The 22,809-nt window shown below is 39.9% G+C and overlaps 1 protein-coding gene across 3 annotated transcripts in view; it reads right to left on the bottom strand.

Annotated features, from left to right (window-relative positions):
- Gfrl (Glial cell line-derived neurotrophic family receptor-like) overlaps positions 1 to 22,809 on the bottom strand; it is an 861,280-nt gene that overhangs the window by 8,185 nt on the left and 830,286 nt on the right. For all 3 annotated transcript variants that reach the window (XM_083117425.1, XM_083117426.1, XM_083117427.1), the window contains one exon: positions 2,100 to 2,234. In XM_083117425.1, the coding sequence (XP_082973551.1) occupies positions 2,100 to 2,234 (135 nt within the window). The remainder of the gene's footprint in view (positions 1 to 2,099; positions 2,235 to 22,809) is intronic.

Genomic DNA, 22,809 nt, shown 5'->3' with positions numbered 1-22,809 from the left:
TGGATCGCTTGCTCTCTCAAGATCGTTCTGTGATGCGAATCGCTATGTAACTAAATCTGGACTCATTCCAAAAGAGCACATGGTTCGACTGACTCAGGTTTCGGGGCACAATGGTGATGTTCCTGACTCTACTGTAAACGGGCTCGTCTTTTGCACCATTATGTGGGATTCACAATACTGGATGTTGGTACATACAGAGACCGACAGCCATGAGCTTCTACTAAACTCACGGCCATGAAAATAGGCGGCTGGGCAGAATTGCGCTGGTGCCACAAGCGAAAAGCAAAGCAAAGCGAGAGCGGGACAAAAGCCGCTTGTTTCCTCGCACTCTGTGGCAACGTCAACCGGGCTGCGTTGCCTAGTTCGAGCGTCAGACCGACCTCTCCTCGGGGCAAACAGTTGTCGTTCTTGACCTTTCGAGCAAATACTGTCAGTTTGTATCACATGGGTTACAAAGACCCAACTCTACAAGGAGATATTTCATTCTCTTAAACCTCCGAACACATGGGGTTGTGCTTCGACGTGGCAACAGCGTGAACTTCTGCCACCCGCCTATACCCTGTCACACATATCTCTGGAGCAAGGCCGCGCATAGCGGCAGAGAAGGGGGGAAATCGAGTGGGCAGAGCGAAGCAGTACAAGCTGCTGGAAGGCTGGTAACGGAAGTCGCTACCCCCCACGCAATGCCGTTCCTCCTTCATTGGTGGAGCTGTTTCGCGTCACTACTTGCGCAGAGACTTACTTTCGTTTGGTTGCTCCAGAGATAACTGAGACAGAGTGTAATTTCATGGTCGTTCGTTTACACAGTTTGTCTTTACACTTGTGCTTCTGAGAAGCTCAAATGACAGTTGTGTAGTAGGCATCGTAAGATTACATCGTGCAGTAAAGCAAGATACAGGTTCTTATGAGAGGTTGTAACTTTTGGGCAACCTTTTATTGGTGGCTAGTAAACCTCTCCTTTGTGTTTGAATCATCGCCAAAGACATGGTGTGGCACATTGAAGACTGTGGACACATCTGTCTGCGTCTGCTGCTTCTTCCCAGCACAGAGGAGTCTCCAAACGGCATCTTTCTGCGATACTGTACACTGGTGTACGTTCTCCATCAAGAACGGCCACACTTCTGCTCATGAATGGAGGAATATGACAGTCAAAGTACTACTTGCTGTGACGTCCTCGACCATTCAAAATGACTAGTTGAAGTTCTTCATTTTGATTTTATTTTATTTTTGTTATTTAGCGTTGCTTTTCTTCCACTTTTGGTTAATCGCGACGATGATATGATGGAATTGATGAAGGGACATTCACAAAGAATACCCATGCCCAGGCCGGGATTCGAACCCGTGACCCCTGGTGTCGTAGCTCGCTGTACTAACCACGGCGCCACGGAGGTCGGCTGCTTCGTTTGGACACCAGTGTAGTTAGGAACAGGGAAATCGACACGATTATTTCAATCGTGAAGCGCAAGCTCAGCCTTTACTGAATTCAAAATACACTTGGTAAATATAGAGGAATGTTATTTCACTTTCTTCAAATATCTTGAACAACAACTGTAGTGAAAAAGACTCGTACAACTAACCGAACAGAAGAATATACGTTTACAAGTAATTTATTATGCATGACCGTTGGTAAAGGTCCTTTTTTGAGGGTGATTATAAAAAATCGGTTATCATATTTCATTCCTTTTTCTACGTTTTCCATTTATTAACAGTTGTTCCGTTCCTGAATACTTCAAAAGGAGTTTCCGATTAGCCCTATATTCGTGGAAGCAATGGTATTTGCACATCTAACAAATTAATGACCATGTAAAGTGGGTATTAATATACGTTTACAAATACACAATAAGAAAATAATAAACAAAGTCCTAAACATTATTACCCGTTGAAATACTTTTAATGGTAATGGTATGCACTTTCTGATGAATTTCAAATTTATCTACAAAGTAATACGGTCTTTTCTGTATGATAATTTTTTCCCTTATTATATTGAAGAGTCTTAGGGAAAATTCACTGTTTTGTATTTTTTAAGACGAAGGGAAAACATATCAAATAAAATTGGCAAGGGTTTAGTAAATTAAATAAATATATTCCAAAATTCTCACCTTTTCCTTTCTCAGTGTATCTGGAGAGGTCTTATGGAGGGCTTCTCTGCTGAATGTGAAGTTTTCATCAGCTAATTTGGCTACAATGATGAGATTCTCTTTTGTCACATTGTAGAGATACAGGGTACACTCCGGCTGAAAGAATATAAACAATCGCTTATTAATGATGAACAAAGGTTAAAATAGTAGTTCATAATCACCAGTGCCACAAAAGTCAATTAAAGTTGACAACAGACGAACGGCCAGAGATCTTAATTTAGAATCCTGGGTAAGATATGGATATGTGAAGACATCTTATCATCTATTTCAATACTTTCATCGTTCGTCGACATTATTGCGATTCACCAAAGAAGTAAAAAAATGCAAACTAACAAACATAAACAAATAGAGACGAAGTATTAAGAAATTAAAATACATTAATAAACATTCCAACTTTATTTCCATCTTCCAAGCTGAAGGAAATAAATGTGAAAATAACCTTTTCGCTTTGACAACAAGCACATATAAAAACACTTAAAAACCGATAATTATGCACTTAATTCATAATAAGCAAATTAAGACTATGAAATATAATAATCGAATCAAGTTGATAAAATTGAAATATAATAAGCGAATCAAATTGATAAAATTGAAATATTGATTTGATTTGATTTGTTGTTTTAAAGTCCACTTTATGCACAGTAAGGCTAATTGGAACTTAACCTACAGTTTAAAGTGGGATTCGAAACACTTGTGCCTCCACCGAGTAGAAATATTGAATAAGGAGTCAATCGCAAAATGAGAATACTAAAACTGCCACATAGACAAATAACACACATACAATAAGTCTACTAAATTCCATTTTTGATTTCCCCCCACCCTTTGCCGAAGAAGCAAAGAAAGAGTGATCGACTTGATGTTCGGAACTATGGGTTAAAACCTCGGCAGAACCGATGATATATTTTTGTGCTCCTCGTAAAAATATTTTAAAGACAGCTCGAATCTCTGCAAGTTTCATCCAATTCACTCTATCAAATGCTTCCTCTAGATCCACAAATACTACCGTGCGTCCATTTCGATCTGCAGCCGAGAGATCGGGAGAAGCGTGGCGGGCGGCGCTGGCGGAGATGCCGACATTTGCGGCCTGTAATGATCGCTTATCTTTACGGACATATCCAGACATTTATATAAATATTGCAAAACGAGCACTAACCTGGGTTATAATTCATCATCTGTAATTCATCCAAGTTCTGCAATTATATACACAAAAAAATACGCTTTAGAAGTGACGATAAGAGCCACAGATAATAAAACATTTTAGTCATAGTTTTGACCAGCAACGTCCTGCTTAAGTTTATATCCTTGAAAGAGTTTTGTGTCGATGGGGATCGTTTGGAGGTTTCGAATGTGCAACACTGTATCAAGATTACGCTGCCGACGAAACCATTAAAAGTCAATGGTTTTCGTGAGCTTCCTCGATGAACTCGATGAAATTGGGGCAGCGTTAGAAAGTTATCCAAACAAACCTGTACGCCGTGTTTCACAGGAGATGGGAGTGTCAAAATCATCAGCACATACAGCCACTAAGCTACTAAAATTAAAACCATACTCTTATAACACAGGTTAGTGATCGTTTTGCAATATTTATATAAATGTCTGCATATGTCCATAAAAATAAGCGGGCATTTCAGGCCGCAAATGTCGGCATCTCCGCCAGCGCCGCCCGCCACGCTTCTCCCGATCTCTCGGCTGCAGATCGAAATGGACGCACGGTATAAATACTTCCTTTGTCTAGGTATCTTTCTCCATATAACTTTTTAATATAAGTTTTCTGCTTGTTTACAAAAATTAAACAGGTACACTTTGGCCTCAAACACCTGAAAATTCGCAGCCGAGGGAAAATCCCCTCTCTTCAAAGTATTCGGCGAAACAGGATTTCCCTTTTCGCCGAAAATTTTACTTAGGTGGGAAATCTAAATGGGCCATTCGGCGAAACGGGAAGACACGACCATATTAAGCAAACCCACACCTAGGGTTTTCCACTTGGAACACGGTCCGCAATAGTGCAGATTTGTATGGAAATACACTATGAAAGGTAAATGGAATACGACAAGTGATTCCAGGTTCCCTATGAATATATTAGACAACCATCACAATGCACCATAACGAGAGAACATTGGCCATTTGAACAACACTTCATGGATCTATGTGTGAATCAACTGAGTTAACATTCTTGGGTCCACTAGGCGCGAAATGGTTAACTTAAACATAAATATAACAACAACGTTAAAGAAGTAAACATCAATTTCGATACAATATACACAATTTCATCTTGCACTTCAGACAGAAAGCGCTGCCAATTTTATGTAGATTCACTACAATTCTAGGATCTTCTGGAGAAACCAAACTGCGATTTTCTGTTGCTTTCATTTAAATCAATCAATTAATTAAATTAATTGAGTAAATCAATTAAAGAAAATGTTACAAAATATAAATTTATCTTGGTCCTGTGCATGATCCTTAACAGTGATGATCCAACATGTATCTAATGTCTGTAATGCTTAGCTACTATTAAAATTATTAACATAAATATCTGCCTGCTGTAAAATTTTATTTTTTGACCTAAGTGATTTTTCGAGAACACCCTAGCCGCCCCCAGTGGCGGAGTGGTTAGCACATAGCGCTTTGACGACAGGAGTCCCGGGTTCGAATCCCGGTCTGGGCATGGATGTTTGTGCGTGTCCATTCATCAATTTCATCACATCATCACTCATCCCCATCTTTGAAAATTATACTCTGTCGCATGTATCTTTGGAGCAGGAGAACGAAAACGAGTCTCTGCGCAAGTACTGACGCGAGACGGCTCCACCAATGAACACGTGAGAAGATCTGTATAGCGTGGAGCGGGAGGGGGACGACTGCATTACAAGCCTTCGAGCAGCGTGTACTGCTTCGATCTGGCCATTAGATTCTCCCCGCTTCTCTGACGCTATGCGCAGCCTTGCTCCACAGAGAGTTGAGACAGAGTTTAGCCAAAAGTGGCACAAGAGGCGAAGTAAAATAAAGTAAAATCAATCAATCAATCCTGAACACCCTATAATTTTTGCAAATGAAAAGGAGAAGTAATAAAAAAAAAACTTCCTTGTAGAGCGCTTAGTGTTTTGGGATATTTCGCGAAATCGGGAGGATGCTAACAGGAATAAAAGTCCGATGGTTCCAACACTACCTGTGGCCCATTAAAAGCAATAGTCCTGAACATTTCCATCCTTTCCAAACTAGGATTGTTCAATTCTTTCGCATACATTTAACTGTCGGGACATAAGAGGCCGTGTTCCTATGCGCCACAAGCTAAAAATCAATGATTCATCTACGGGATATAAAAAAGTGAGATCGGGGTCCGTGGCAAGGGAAAGATGGGAAGGGAGTAACGTCTTTTCTCTCTTCTTCGAGTCCACCTATGGCCTCATTTTTCATCCGTGACCCAGTTCCCTTTAGATCGCGGGGTCTCCCGAGACGCTTGTTCGGAGAAGTTTAATATTTCCCCTCGCCAATTCAGGCAGTCAACCAGCATTGTGAATCAGAATGCCTGCCGGGGGAGGGGGGAAGGGGTGGGGGTTGGCGGCTCTCGAACGAAACAGAGCACCCGCAATTTAAAGGGAAAGATCTTAAGTTGCCGATCGGCGTGTATCGAAGTCTTGACGAATCTCGGGCTTTCTTCGGAAGCGGAGGAATTTCGTGGGAGGGAAATCTGCGGGGAGGGGGAGCATCAAAAAGTCCATATTTTTCCTAGTGAAGCCGCCTTGGTGGCCGAACGCGTCGAGTCGACTCACGATTCGGCTTCGAAAAATTCTGATTCGATTTATTTTTGTTATTTAGCATAGCTTTTGTGTGACTTATAGTTAATCGCGACGATGATTGATTGATTGAGTTCGTGTTTTTAAGTCCACTTTATGCACAGTAAGGCTAATCGGGACTGGACCTACAGTTTAAAGTGCGATCCGAACCACTCCACCGGGTATCGAAGGCCCTAATCGCGACGATGAGGATTAATAAAGATATGATGAAATTGATGAAGGGATACACAATAAACACCCATGTCCAGGCTGGAATTCCAAGCCGAAACACCTGGCGTCGTAGCGCGCTATGCTAACCACTCCGCCACGGAGATCGGAAGCTTTCTGGTTCGAGACCTTGTCGAGGTGCTTCGGTGTTTCTTTGTGAGTATATTTAAACAATGTCCTTTAAATACGGCCTGGTTATCCCGCCGTGTGTATGAAAGAGCACTCTCGCATGCACGTGTGGACATGCAGAGCGAGCAGCATTGTACAGTGTCTCTCAAAAGTTTTAGGACAACGACATTTTAAACTGGGCAACCCAATTTACACAAAGCGTTGGTGGGTTGCGTGTAGAGTTAGGCTCAATTTCAGGGTTGCCACATGCACAATAGATATTTATAAAATACGCGAAAGAAATAAAAACAAAGACGTGAGAGAAAACGAAAGGTGACAAAGGAGAGGAAAAAGAGAGAGCGAAAGGAGAAGAGGAAAAGTAGAAGAGAGAAGAAAGAAAGGATAGACGAGGAGAGATGTAGTGAGGAGACGAGAAAAGGAGAGTGGAGAGTAAAGTAAAGGAGAGAGAAAGAGAAGAACGAAAAGAAGAGGAAAGTGGAGAGAAAAGTAAAGGAGAGAAAAAGAGAATAACGAAAAGAAGAGGAGAAGAGTGCAGTGGAGTCGGAAATCTAAGACAGGAGAAGAGATACGAGGTGGAGATGAGTGGGATGGAGATAAGATGCGAGAAAAGTAGGGAAGGCGATATGAGATAAAAGCAGAGCGAGCAGAAGGAGGGGAGAGGAGAACGAGAAGAGAAGAACAGAAGGGACTGAAGAGAAGAGTTAGTTGCAGAAAATATCGTACCAGCGTCAAGAATTGATACATTGGTCAAATTATCGACATGAAACATTCAATAACATTTTGAAATGTATTAGATTGGTTCGAAATGCCTTTTGACTTAGTTCAGAGCAAGGTAAAATCTTCCATGTAAGATCTTTGATTTTACCTGCGATTATACCACTAAAAACATGAATGTAATTTGAATATTTATAAGAATTATCCAATTTTTGTCCACTTCTCGGTTCGTTGAAATGAAGACTTTGCAATTTAATATTTCCCCTCCCCTCATCGTTAATTCCAAACTGAATCATTCCGTTCCACACGGCGTGGACAATGAACACAATGGGATAGGTCTAAAACTTACGAAAATTTTCTGTCACCGGAAGGGTTTGAACCTACGACCATCAGATTGACAGTCCTGGATAGTAAACACTACCCTACAAGCTTTCGCTCCTAGAAGTAAGTAGAAGGAGCTGACCAATGTGAAATGTAGATGCAACTCTCCTCCTACATGTAATGTGCAAACAATACTTGTTTGTAACAAAGAAAACGAAGGTAGTACGACTCGGCGAAAACATTTAATGGAGAATTGCACATGATGAAAACTTTTCAATCGATATTTGCGGAAGTATCCTTGCATTGAACTCGTGTGGGAAAGGGGTAAAATTAGTATGTCCTGAATTGCCACAAATATAAATAGTTATTTCATTAATATTTGTCAATGTCTTTGAAGCAGTACACAATTATCGTTAGAGTATCATAATTCACGATCTTATACATGAAAATATCCCTTTTAATGTGTGTCAATTCATTTATTTGTTTATTTTTTATAAATTCCATATGCAGAACAATGTAGCCACTATACACTGCTATTACAAATAATGTTACCATGCTCTTGTTTATAAAAAAAGGAGAATTAAAAAAAAGAACACCTAGTATGGAGGATCGAACCTGGGACCGCTGGCAGCCCAATCGAGAACACTAACCACTATACCACGCCCTTACCTTCGATTGGAACAACAATTTTTAAGTATTCTGTCCCTCCAATATTGTAAATGTCGTTGGGTATACATGTAGTTGACCTTTTACTTTAATTTTGAATTGCTTTCTTGTAGTATAGCAGATATCTTCGAGAAATACTTTTCGAAGTTATGAAGAAAAACTAGAATATTGGTAGTTGCGAAAATGCGAGTTATTTCTTCTAACTTATTATTGTGATTAGACATTATTAATGGAAAATATCTAGAAGCTTGAACATTGCAGGACGATGTTCTTTTCCTGAGATACTGCAACAGACGAAATGCTTGTTTAGACGCAAGTGTCGTGTTCAGAACAGTCTTATGAAATGTAGTTGCTGTTGCGTAAGGTAACACGAAATAATTACACCGTTTGCGAACTACCAAACGTTAGACGTAAACAGGCGGAAAATTTTATTCATAAAATCACTTCATATTTGACAGTATTAGTCAAGAGAGACTCGTGGGACACTGTGTTAATGTGCTGGAATAAATACTTCTTATTTTTCTTCCTCCATGAAGAACAATTTTTAAACTAGAGTAACAGACGTTCTGCTCTTTTATATTTCTTTTAAATTCTTCCACATTCCTTTCATTCATTCGGTTAAAAATAAATAATAATATTGCTTGCATTTCTGTCATTGACTTAGACCAGGCCCATACGTAGGATTTCTTTGAGGGAGGGCCCAGACCCAAATATATATATATATATATATATATATATATTATATATATATATATATATATATATATATATATATATATATATAAGAGAGAGGGGCTGTTGCGCAAAGGATTATTATTATTATATATGAGAGAGAGAGAGAGAGACAGATATTACAAAATAGTTCAAATAGTGCGAGCGCCATTGAAAAGTCATGATAGTTCTATGTTTAGAAAATAATATATTTATAAATTAAATGTTGCGTACTAGGAATTATTATTACAATAAAGAACATGTCTAATTGTGTGTTAAGAATAAAGAGACATTCTCGCATCACGATTGCAGTTCGAAAAAGTCGGGACAGGGATTGAAAGTAACGCACTGTCTGACTAAATCGCTGAATCGGACGTCTGGTAGCCTTGCATCAATGGTTATAAAACTAAAACTACCCAATATTGCAGCCTGAAGACTTTTGCGCAAGGAACAGATTCGTATATGTAAGAACAAAATTGAAATTTTTACATATTTCTAATATCGACGATGTTATTTTCGTAGTTATTGATATGTTCACATTTAAATATTTTTTCAGGGTTCGAGGGGGCATGGCCCCCATGCTCCCCCTGGGTACTGGCCTGACGTAGACAGTGGGAGATAAATTTTGGAGAATCTTTCTATTAACTTTATTATTTACATCCACCTTATGCTCAGATAGGTTTATTGACAATCGTGAACTTTTCGTTTAATATTTGGTTTTAAACGACGGGAGAATATTGGTCAAATTTCCTTTCGTGCTCTTTTGAGAGAATATATACTTCTACAATAGCAATCGCGTTCGGAAACGGTGAAAGAAAAATGACTTGGTTTTCAAAGGCAGACAAGCTTGGTAACGTAGCTTGCTGGCGTTCACAGTGACTCACTCACGCTATTCAAGGCCGCTTCTTATCGCAAAACGCACCCAGCAAGTTACAAGTGACCAGAGTCGAATTTGAAAGAGAATCTGAAGAATGATAGATTTCATCAGAGGCGGCTAGGTGGGCACTAGCTCAACATGCAATAGTTTAAGTGATAATTTCTGACAAACAGAAACCTTATTGAATAAGTATTGGGATAGTAATACGTGTATCCGCCCCTTTTTAACAATGTAAGCTCGAAGACAATCTGTATTCAATTTGTTTATATTGGCAAATTGGTCAAGCGGAGGTTGTTATAAGGAACTATTTCGTAGTTGTTCAGGTAACCGTTATAAAATTACAAATAAAGTATATTCACAAGCTTAGATATACTAACAACGAAGAAATAAATTCAGAGTTAAATTTCAAATGCATGTGTATAGAGTAATTCTAGAAGTACAGAGCTATATCAGAGTATTGAACTTCTTTTTGCAGGATAACGTTTACAATATTCACGCGACAGAATAATTAAGAACTCCAAGGGAAACAAGCCTCTAGATATTTTCCATTAATAATGTCTAATCACAATAATAAGTTAGAAGAAATAACTCGCATTTTCGCAACTACCAATATTCTAGTTTTTCTTCATAACTGCGAAAATTATTTCTCGAAGATATCTGCTATACTACAAGAAAGCAATTCAAAATTAAAGTAAAAGGTCAACTACATGTATACCCAACGACATTTACAATATTGGAGGGACAGAATACTTAAAAATTGTTGTTCCAATCGAAGGTAAGGGCGTGGTATAGTGGTTAGAGTTCTCGATTGGGCTGCCAACGGTCCCAGGTTCGATCCTCCATACTAGGTGTTCTTTTTTTTAATTCTCCTTTTTTTTATAAACAAGAGCATGGTAACATTATTTGTAATAGCAGTGTATAGTGGCTACATTGTTCTGCATATGGAATTTATAAAAAATAAACAAATAAATGAATTGACACACATTAAAAGGGATATTTTCATGTATAAGATCGTGAATTATGATACTCTAACGATAATTGTGTACTGCTTCAAAGACATTGACAAATATTAATGAAATAACTATTTATATTTGTGGCAATTCAGGACATACTAATTTTACCCCTTTCCCACACGAGTTCAATGCAAGGATACTTCCGCAAATATCGATTGAAAAGTTTTCATCATGTGCAATTCTCCATTAAATGTTTTCGCCGAGTCGTACTACCTTCGTTTTCTTTGTTACAAACAAGTATTGTTTGCACATTACATGTAGGAGGAGAGTTGCATCTACATTTCACATTGGTCAGCTCCTTCTACTTACTTCTAGGAGCGAAAGCTTGTAGGGTAGTGTTTACCGTCCAGGACTGTCAATCTGATGGTCGTAGGTTCAAACCCTTCCGGTGACAGAAAATTTTCGTAAGTTTTAGACCTATCCCATTGTGTTCATTGTCCACGCCGTGTGGAACGGAATGATTCAGTTTGGAATTAACGATGGGGGGAGGGGAAATATTAAATTGCAATGTCTCCATTTCAACGAACCGAGAAGTGGACAAGAATTGGATAATTCTTATAAATATTCAAATTACATTCATGTTTTTAGTGGTATAATCGCAGGTAAAATCAAAGATCTTACATGGAAGATTTTACCTTGCTCTGAACTAAGTCAAAAGGCATTTCGAACCAATCTAATACATTTCAAAATGTTATTGAATGTTTCATGTCGATAATTTGACCAATGTATCAATTCTTGACGCTGGTACGATATTTTCTGCAACTAACTCTTCTCTTCAGTCCCTTCTGTTCTTCTCTTCTCGTTCTCCTCTCCCCTCCTTCTGCTCGCTCTGCTTTTATCTCATATCGCCTTCCCTACTTTTCTCGCATCTTATCTCCATCCCACTCATCTCCACCTCGTATCTCTTCTCCTGTCTTAGATTTCCGACTCCACTGCACTCTTCTCCTCTTCTTTTCGTTATTCTCTTTTTCTCTCCTTTACTTTTCTCTCCACTCTCCTCTTCTTTTCGTTCTTCTCTTTTTCTCTCCTTTACTTTACTCTCCACTCTCCTCTTCTCTCATCTTTGCTCCATTTTCCTCATCTCTCCTAGAATCTTTTTCCATTTTCCTCACTACATCTCCTCTCCTCGTCTATCCTCTCTTTCTTCTCTCCTCTACTTTTCCTCTTCTCCTTTCGCTCTCTCTTTTTCCTCTCCTTTGTCACCTTTCGTTTTCTCTCACGTCTTTGTTTTTATTTCTTTCGCGTATTTTATAAATATCTATTGTGCATGTGGCAACCCTGAAATTGAGCCTAACTCTACACGCAACCAACCAACGCTTTGTGTAAATTGGGTTGCCTAGTTTAAATTGTCGTTGTCCTAAAACTTTTGAGAGACACTGTACAAGGTCAACGAAGTTTGTAATAAGTTGTGTTTTATACAGCATAGGGTGCGGCAACTGAACCAGGCGACTTTTAATTTCAAAACTGCATGAAAGTGCTACTCATGCTATTTTCCTAAAATGCTTTGAGATGTAGTGCAACATGTATTAAATTCAGTTGCCGCACCCTGTAAGAGGAGAGGAAAGGAGAGAGTGAGCAAAGTAGAAGGCTTCGTCGGTTGCGTTGATAAGGTTTTATCTGATGAGTAACAATGCAGTGTGGCATTGTGATCATGGCAAAAGAAACAGGAGGTGGTTCCGTAGTAATTTTTCTTTGTCCCTAACCATAGGCGCCGACTCCATGGGGCTTGGGGGGTGGGCTCGAGCCCCCCCCCCCCAATGTCAACGATGTGGGGGCAGAGCCCCCAAATAATTTTGCTTAAGAGGATCTAATGTATTATTTTGCTTCTCTTGTAAAGTTTACTCTGAATTGTGCCACATGAACTTAACTTTAAATACACATTTGACATTTTCTAGACCATCAATTGGGGGGGGGGGGGGCTGAGACCGCTAAACTATCAACTTTGGGGGGTTATGACCAGAGACAGCAAAACACATGACTTATTACTATATACAAAGTATGTAATTATGAGTATTGTTAAAATGTTTACTAAAAAGAGTTTCAAAAGACGATGTGCATGAACTAGGGTAGTTCGGGCTACAAATGGCTCTCACGTGACATTCAGAACGCGATCATTGATATATTAGGGAGATCTGTTTTGCGCTCCGCGGTAGCAGATATTAAAAGTCGGGAATATTTTGCTATTATGGTTGACGAAACTTGTGACATATCCATCCGTGGACAATTAATATTCTGCATTCGAACTGTGAATACAAATTTTGATATTTTTTAGGAATTCATGGACTTTTATGGGATTCCGAACACTGAAGCCAAAACATAAAAAAGGGAGAGTGAGTCATTCATTAATTTATTTCAGTGATCAGAGCCCCCCCTGTCCCTAACGGAAGCTGCTGCTCTAATAATCTGATGGTTACTGACCTCGAGGTGCAGAGTTCAGGCGGGAAGCTCACACTGCACGGAGCGCTCGCTGGCTTCCGCAACTGCAAGCTACTTGCTCAAATCTGATCTAAATCATCATTCACCAGTATTCGTTGCGATTAGCCAAAAGTGACAGAAAATTTACTCAAAATAAATAAGAACAGATGTAGGCATAATTCTGCTGGCTCACCGCCAATAAGTCACGTTGATACGTTTACCGATGCACACACTTTGTGACGGGAAGATAATGGAGCTATTCCTAACGTTCTATAAGACCTATACTCTGTCCCGGGCAGCTCTAGAGCGAGCGAACGAAGGCTAGTCTCTGCGCAAGTAGTGACTAGAGAGAGCTCTCTACCAATGAACAAGTGTGAGGGAACGGTGTTGCGTGGAGAGGGGGAAGCAACTGTAGCTACCAGCCTTTGCAGAAGCGTGTACTGCTTCGCTCCGCCCACTCGCTTTCTCCCCTTCTCTAGCGTTATGCGTGGCCTTGCTCTAGAGATTCCCGGGATAGAGCATAAACTATATATATTTCGTGGCACAACAGCTCTTTGGGGGTCAAGGTTATTCATTTCCATCGCCGCTGTTCTGTGATTTTCTAGACCGAAAATAAGAAGACTACCAACACAAATACATTAATAATGAATATTGCAAGTTCATCTGGTAACGCTGCCAAGTAAATTGTACGGATATGTCTGTATCATATTTTACCAATTTATGTGTATAGTGGAACAACAGGCAAAAGAGCCTGCGCAGATCCGTGACTCCTGTGCATCGTACTCCCGTGTGGGGTGGGGGGGGAAGAGTGGAGCACGGGTTGAACGGATTGAGGGGAAGGTGCGGGAAGGTTCTTTTCCTTGTGGTTGCTCTATACCTCTACGATCTTTTATTTATTATTATTTTTTTAAGGAAAATTGGATCAAAATGTTATTACTCCAGTCACCCCTGAGCATGCAACTGGTTATCTTAGCCGCAAACCCCGATGAATGTGATGGATTAAGAAATAATCATGACGTCAGAGACGTAGGTAACTCATTTATACACCTACTTAGAGGTGAGACAAGGGGATGCGCTGTCCACTTTAATTTTTATTATTGTGCTACATCGGTCCGCTGCAAAAACGGAGGAGCATATCCAGAGAAACTGGAGTATTAATTAATGAAACCAAAACGAGATACATGAGAATGTCCAGATCGCCAACCACACGAAATCCCGTGGTTCTCAATGTAGGCACATACTGTTTTGAAGGAGTTTCACTTTTATCTACCTTGGAGCCCTTCTACATAACAATATAGAAGAAGAAAAGATAGTTAACCACAGGATCCAGGCTGGCAACAGACAATATTATGCACATATAGAATTATTCAAGCCCAAAAGCATCTCCAAGAACACAAAATGAAGACTATATAGGACACTCATCAGACCGGTGATAGCTTATGGTGCAGAATCCTGGAAACTTGCATCCAAAGCAGAAAGCAAGGTAATGTGCTTTGAAAGAAAAATCTTACGAAGTATTTTTGGCCCCATTAAGAATGAAGGTGGATCCTATAGAATTAGGAATAACATGGAGCTAGAAGAGTTGATCCAACATGAACATGTGGGGAGATACATGAAATCACAACGTTCAAGATGGGCAGGACATCTCATGAGAATGAAGGAGGACAGGTTACCACGCTTGGTATTAAACCAGAAACTATGGGGAACAAGGCCGAAAGGAAGACCAAGGGGAAGATGGATCGATGCGGTTGAGAATGATTTGAAAAGGATAAATGTACGTAACTGGAAAAATGTAGCTCAAGACAGAACGAGGTGGAGGAAGATTGTTTGGGATGCCAGAGCCCACCAAGGGCTGTAGTGCAATAGAAGAAGAAGAAGAAGACACCTACTTATAAATAAAATAACTCATTTTTGGGTATTATATTAAAACAAAACTTTCTCTGTAGATGCCCTTGTTTAATTAGTCACATGTATCCATCTTAATCTTGACATCTCTGCAATATGAATTTTCATCATAATCTTTATTTTTAATTCGAGCGACCTGTCCATATGGGGTGACGGGTGCAAATAGCCGAAGCGTTAATTTGAATTTCAATCAATCAATCAGTATCGATGTTGACACGGACGGACCCGACCGTCAACTTCGCTGATGAGAGGTGTAGATTGGAAGGATAAAAGAACCACGTTAAGCAATCCATCATCAAAGTTACGACACCATTATTTTTAAAATATTATTACTTACATCATGAAAAAAACAAAAACGCTAGAAGATGTATGCTTGCGTGGTTCGGGAGTTACATTTCGAGAGAGTTTCGACCAGGTTCAAATGTTTATTTCTGTGTCTCTTTATTCGATACCCTGGAGATATTTTCCTTGTTTTGAACAAAGTACGACGGTAGGGCTACTACCGGTGACAGATTAAACGGCGCCATGACAGGTGAAATTACAGTGATAGATGAAACAGAACCGAACGAGGACAGCGCTATTAATAGAAGATAAAATGCAAGAACAACGACGGGAATTCCCGAGCGCTTTCGACGATAAAGGACGCAAAATTCTTACAGAAACAAATTGAATCTGTTTTACCCTTATCCAAAGTTATACTGTAGAGTGGAGCAGCAGCTCCCCCCCACCCAATAAATGTACCAAAACGTCTACAAAAATGATGGGATATATAAGAATATACGTATCTTGGAATGTAAATAAATTACTAATTCAAGCGTTGAAATAACACATTGGGCATGTTACTCAGTGGTAGTTGAATAAATATTTGTGTAATATCGGTTTCGCAATGTGAATTGACAATGATGATGGATTTTAAAAACAGATGCCAAGAGCTTCAAAACAAGACCAATATTGTATTTGTAGAACTACCCAATACTAAGAAAAAGTTGTTTCGCAAAATTGACGAGAACAGTTTTTTTGACAAATTTTAAAAATCTGAAAATTTGAAATTGTGTTTAAAACCTTTCTGTCTACACCGTACTAAAATTTCATCACGGTCGGACCACCCCTTTTTTTTATTTATAGAATTTCAAAGAGATAGATCCCTTGCAAAACTAAAAAATTAAACTGCACTTTTGTTGTTCTCACGACGATAAAAAATAGAAGGTACACTAAAATAAATTGGTTACCGTAGATTAACGCAGAATTTAATAAGCTAAATTTTGATGTAACTCGTTTTTATGTAGGTTTACTGGTTAATTTATAATTGGAGTCCAAACTCGAGTATCTATAATTTTTAATCCGACAGTAAATCCTATCACCGCTGATATCTCCATTAAGGGCATGGAATGCACATACACACGCACAGTACAATAATATATCGGGGAGAAGGAGCAAATTCCTTTGCACTAGAAAATTTTACCAGCCTTTCCCATAGGAAATTAAAATCCTCCCTACACTCCTGACTCTACCTACGATTTTGTGAAATACGTATGGCATGAAACATATTTATGCCATCAAGTTAACCGCGACGGGCGATCAAAAATGGGTTGGATGGGAAAAGGGAGGGGGGAAGTGAAACGAACATCTACGGCCTTCCTGAAAGGTATCATTTCAGCATATGTCGAAGTTACTAAGGGAAATCACGAAAGTCTCGAATCAGGATGCGCAAGGGGTACCGGGTTCAAATCCCGGCCTGGTCATGGATGTTCTTTGTGAGTGTATTTTCACGAATTTTGTCATATTTTCACTCATCCTCATCATCGCGATTAGCCAAAAGTGGCAGAAAAGTGACGTAAAAGAAACCAAATCCATTAATCAATCCATCGAAAAAATGGAGGCACAAAACACACCCCACCTAACCTATTCAAGTAAGCGTTTAGGAACGGGAGTAAAACCAGAATTAATTATTCGAGAGTGTGCGATACGTAGTTGGGAATGGTGATCTGTAGAGTTTTGTTTCTGTTACGTGATGTACTGAAGGGCGGGGCTTGTACAAACAGTTGGAGAGTAGTTGTGTGAGAAGATTTCAGCCAGTTCGGTGGCCAAGTGAGTTATTAAGTGACAGACTTTATATCTCGCCACAGAAGTTCCAGCGTTCGAATCCCGCCTGGGCATTGATGTTCTTCGTAAATGTCCTTTCATCTGATCATCATCACTCATCCTCATCGTCGCGATTAGCCAAAAGAGGTACAGAAGCGACCATCAAATAACAAAAATACAAACAGGGGTTTTCTACTGAAGTAGTATTTGGTCAGTATAATACTGCGCGCGCGCACACATGCCTGTATTTTCTGTCCCGGTATCTCTGGAGTTAAAAAACGAAAACAAGTCTCTGCGGAAGAAGTGACGCGAGACGGCTCCACCAATTAACATGTGAGAGTGAACGGGATTGCGCAGTGGGGGAAAGCGATTGCAGTCATCAACCTTCGCTGCAGAGTGTACTGCTTCCTCCCTCCCTTCTTTGCCGCTATGAGCGGCCTTGCTCCAGAGATAGCCGGGACAGAGTATAGTAAATGGAGGGAGATGGTGGGCATACGTACGCATGGTGAAGTGGTAACAATAACAGTTGGTAGTCAAAAGGTGTAGAGTTTGTCGCCGGTGGGGCACATTGCGCAGTGGTGAAGATATCACTTTAAACTGTTGGTCCAGTCCCGATTACCTTACCTTAGCATGAAGTGAACTTGAAACAACTTGGCAGATTTGATTTGATTTGCTTCATTTTACTTCACCTTTTGTGCAACTTTTGGCTAATTTGCGAAGATGGGGATGAGTGATAACATGGATGAATGGACACTCACAAACATCCATGCCCAAGCCAGGATTCGAACCCGGGACTCCTGGCGTCATAGCGTGATGTGCTAACCACTCCGCCACTGGGGCCGGAAACTTGGCAGATGTAAGGCAAATACGATAGGCTATAGATGCGCAGAGCTGGATTGCATGATATTTTCTGTAGATTTTAAAGCACATATTACAAGTTTTCGTCCCCCGTTTGATCATATTAGTATTACTATTATTCAATTAAAGCCAACCAACGTCCACTAGAGCCTAACAGTTCGACAACGTCATTCATTTCCAATTACGCAGAGCACTTTTTTGTTGTTTTCTCAACGTGCTGGCGAAAGCCTTTCTTTTCTTTATTCAGGTGAAAGCGCTCATTAAGGGTGCTTTGATGTACCTAATCTTCTTAGTTGCCAGCAGGTGCAATTCAACGAGTTTGACGTAGAGGGCGAAGGATAAACCATTTCTTCAGGGTTGCCTCAGGCTCGTGAATGACCACATTATGCCATATAATACTATTTAGCACGGCTTCTAAATTGGAAAACGATCTAATTCATACCCACGGGTTACGTACGTGTTGTCAGTCTCAAATATATCTAGTAGAGTTCGCTGCTTTAAAAAATAGAAGGAAAGAAACTAGTTCTGCTAATTGCATTTAGGGTAATACATCGTTTGAAACGACAATTTCTAGGAAATCAAATAAATGTAATGAAAATACTCGTTCAAGTTGATTTTACAGAGACTCTTTACCTGTGCATATATTCAAGAATCGTTGTTTACTAAGTAGTAAACTATCAAACGTTATTTACATTATTTGTTCTACATAGTGTAGGTCAATTAAATTAAACAAGAAAACGGAGGGAATCAGACATTAGATCTCATATGAATATAATCACGTGTGGAACACACGCAATAAAACATAGCGGTGGTCATATAATAAAAAAATAATACTAGATTTCGGTGATATTTATTGTTCATTTTACTTATTAACTTTTATTCTTTTGTTACAGCATGATGCTTACAACCCTAGTTAAAACAGTATTGATTGACAGAACAATATATTTCGCTGCATAAATACAATATGGCGGCCAAATTGAAGACATATTCGAACCCTATTGGAACATATATTTGTGGTTATCTTCCATTTTTGAATATGGCATTAATGTACTTCATAGTTTTATGAATTATACACAACCTTGGCATTTCATATAAATATACACCTGCAAAAACGCCAAAAAAAATTGCTGCCAAAGCGGACTTTTTGGATTTTCATATTTTGTAACTTTTGAGTTAAAGTTGTACTTGAATGATAATTGTCGATATAATTGTTATTAAAAAAACATAAATTGTAGATGTATTTGCCCTCAAGAGACTGGATGTGTAGCATTTCAAATTTTGTCAGCCGCATTCTGGGGTGACGGGGATTGAGCTTAGAATGTTTGCTGTAACACAAGTTTGAGCCAAACTTCTTAAAAATATATACATCTGATATGTGAGATTACTGATTACGCAAGAAAAAAACATAACTAACATATTACTTTGCTTGGAAAATTTTATGTACACCTTACGGAACACTGGCATAATAGGAATGCGAATTTTCATAAATTTGAAAATATAATAGCTCTCCAGTGCATCAACCGTGCCAAGTGTATTTTTCAAAGTTTCGCTCAATGCAATAAAATACTAGTTGTGTGCGGTATCTAGATACAATACAGCTCGAGGGGTGTAAAGTGTGACTTTCCGAAGACACCCAAATATCAACCTCTCTTCCACGTACACCCTGGACTGCATTTTGCAGACTAAAGATACTCTGGCGTCTGGATCCACAGACTCGTGTTGTTTCGCCCATATATGTTTGTGACTGTCCTTTTATCCATCTCACCTTATCAAGATTCATCTCCATAGTCGCGATTTAACAAAAGTGGCAGAAAAGCAACGTAAAATAAACTCATTCAATCGAATACAATGATTTGTGAGAGTTGTCGTGGTCGCAGCATTTGTGACTGGCTTCCACCGAAGTTCAGGACCGGAATAGGCGCAAAAGAAATGACCGCGAAACAGATTAAACGTGAAAGTCTTCTACAACCTCGGTAAAAGCGCCAGAGGAACAATAGCGAGAAGAATGTACAGTCACAATAAAAATGGTACACCTAGATCCTGATATACTCGCTTCCCTGCAAGGCGTTATGCGTGTTGCCTAAATCAAGGCAGCCGTAGAAGTTGCCATTGAAAATTTGCTATTGGAATCCACTTATTGCCGTAGAGTGAGGCAACACATTTAACGCCTTGCAGGGAAGCGAGTTTTTCAGGATCTAGGTGTCTCATTTTTATGCCGATGACTGTACAGTGATAGGATTAAACGTGAAGTAACAAGAGCGATATAACAATAGATTAAGATTGAAAATTATTCTTCGTGAGTCACCTTTTTCCCTGTTGTTCTAGCGACTCTCTGTATCCGTTGCTTAGTGTAGACAAGTTCAAATATACATGCACGCTAACGTTCCATCACTATTGTAGTTCAGGTGTGACCTTCTGAGGAGGCACCCAAAAGTCAACCTGATTTCCCCGTAGTACACTCCGGTTACTACTTCTTGCAGGCCAACGAGGCTCTGGCGTCTGGACCCTTGGCAAGGATAATCCTCTGTGCGATCATGTTGTCCTGTGTTTGTTCTTATGCATGCTGAGTGCCTCTTTACAGCCTCAGCTTTTAACCTGGACAAGGAGATTTTGTGGTCAGAGCAGTAGCGGCTTCTGCCTATTTGCACATTCGCACATGCACACCCAAATAAATCTGCATTGCAATCAGTGGCGGCTCATGCTACTTATTGTTAGGAGGGCTGCATTCATAATAAAAAAATACCTTACCTTAACTATTTGAAGATGAACTCCATGCGGCGGTCTTTCATTCAATTATTCATTTTTACTTGTACGATTTACCATTCAGAACACCACATTATATAACTTACTGCCAGAAAACAAATAACTCTTGGAATCGATTCGAAAACTTAAACTATCACGCACTTACTGACAAGCGAAAAGGACGCGTTTCATGGCAGGCCACTGTTTCTCTCGGTAATCGCATGTTTCTACGCGGTGGCCGCCGTCATAGTGAGAGCTTTCTATTTCTACCACTTGGCAGCGCCACCGTACATTGGACTGCGTTGAATGCAGACCGCTTTTTAGCATTGACAAGGGCCTAACAGGGAGGGAAGTGGAAGCAGTGCTTACGTTAGAGTTAACATGGAGATGTACTGGCAGTCCCCGAGGGGAAGTGGCTTCATATACCAGTTTGCCGCTTGTCGCGCGCCAAGTGAATTTGAAAGCTCCACACAGCGCAACGGGACGCAGTAAGATAGTGGAAATATAAATATTTAATTTTTGCACTAATGGCACCAAAATATAATTTGTTTGGGGGGGCTGCAGTCCTGCAGCCCCCTTTCATCGGCCGCCACTGATTGCAATTATTTTGTATTATACTTGTTCACTGAACACTATCTCCTTCAAAACATCAAACGTTCCCACGCTCCATCGGCGGCAACAACTGCCTCGTTTTGCGAGCGCCTGCAGACTAAGGTGCGTTCGCTTCGCACAAGTCGCCTGGTGCTCAATGGCTCTGTTTGCAGCACACAAGGAGAGAGAAGGGATTGACACCTGTAGATTGCAGTATTATAGGCTTTACGCATACTGCTAGTGCTGTGTTCACGATGCAGTGTTGCAATCCCATTTCATTCGAGATCGTGTGAAAATATAATTTCTATGGTATCTTCGCCCACCCTGTTCCGAGCATTGCAGGGGCAAGTAAGAAAGGAAGGAAGGATGGTGACAACTGAAAGCGAAACGCGTGTTTTAAACAATGTCTTCCATTGCCTTTGCTTATTAGTGCAGCTTGGCCAAAAACTGTCCTTGTGGCGCTGTAGTCGAATTATCCACCCGCGCAGGGATGGGTGGGTGGGTGATCAGTCTGCTGTTTCCATTGTGTGGAAAAATTGTTACACTATCAAAGCTTGTTTTTGTTTCATTGCAAAGTGAGCATGATGAAAGGGAAAACTGTACATAGCGAAAGCAGAGACGTAATACTTAACGTTGTTGAATATTTGGAAGAAAGTTAGCTACAAAGCGGGCAGCGACTGAAGTAATAATACGGATAAGGCAGAAGGGAAAGAAAAGTTCTGAAGCAGGGCAGTGTGGACTGGGTGAGTACTGTCATTTTCTTTAATATTCTTTATATATTATCTTGATTTTGCTTGAGTTTGTTGGTTGCTAGATAGATTACAACTTATTTTCTGCATGTGGTCGTTGGACGCTGGTAAAGTATTTTCATTTTCCTATTGTGACGAATTGCAACCACAGCAGACATGCAACTGTACGTTCACTGTTTGATATGCTGCCAACACTTCTATTCAAATTGAAAATGTCATTTATGCATGACTTTAAGTGCGAATAGAGGGACTTGAACCCCCACGAGCAAGCTCACTGGGACCTAAACCTGGCACGTCTGCCAATTCCGCCATATCCGCAAGAGCCCTTCAGTAACTTATAGCTAACCATTTCTGTCATCTTATGCAATTTAAAGATCAGATTTCAGTGCCACGAGTGGCTCAAGATAAAATTTTCACCCGGGCGAGGTGGAATTTTGGCGCCCCTACTTTCATCCTTACCTTTCTACTTTTCACCTTCCTCCAATATAAATAGTAACCATGTTATATATTTACGGTTTTAATGACGAAAAATAATAGCCTTATTTTAAAAATACTTTAATGTTGTTAAAGAACACTTTTATTGTAGGTATGTGCTTATTTAATACCTACATGATGACATCAAAACAACAATAACTTCTTAGCTTCAATTGCTAGATGATTTTGCAATATACTTAGTTGGTTGATTTAGTTGATTTAGTTTATTTTACTTCGCGTTTTATGCCTCTTGGCTAATTTGCGAAGATGGGGATGAGTGATGAAATGATGAAATGGATGAAAATGGACAATCACAAACAACCATACCCGACCGGGATTCGAACCCGGGACCCTTGGCGTCGCAGCGCGATGTGCTAACCACTCGGCCACAGGGTCGGGCTGCAATATACTTATTAAGTTATT

Source organism: Lepisma saccharinum, chromosome 2 (assembly GCF_977018435.1).
Source record: "Lepisma saccharinum chromosome 2, izLepSacc3.1, whole genome shotgun sequence".
NCBI lineage: Eukaryota > Metazoa > Arthropoda > Insecta > Zygentoma > Lepismatidae > Lepisma > Lepisma saccharinum.
This window is presented reverse-complemented; position numbering and strand designations above follow the sequence as displayed.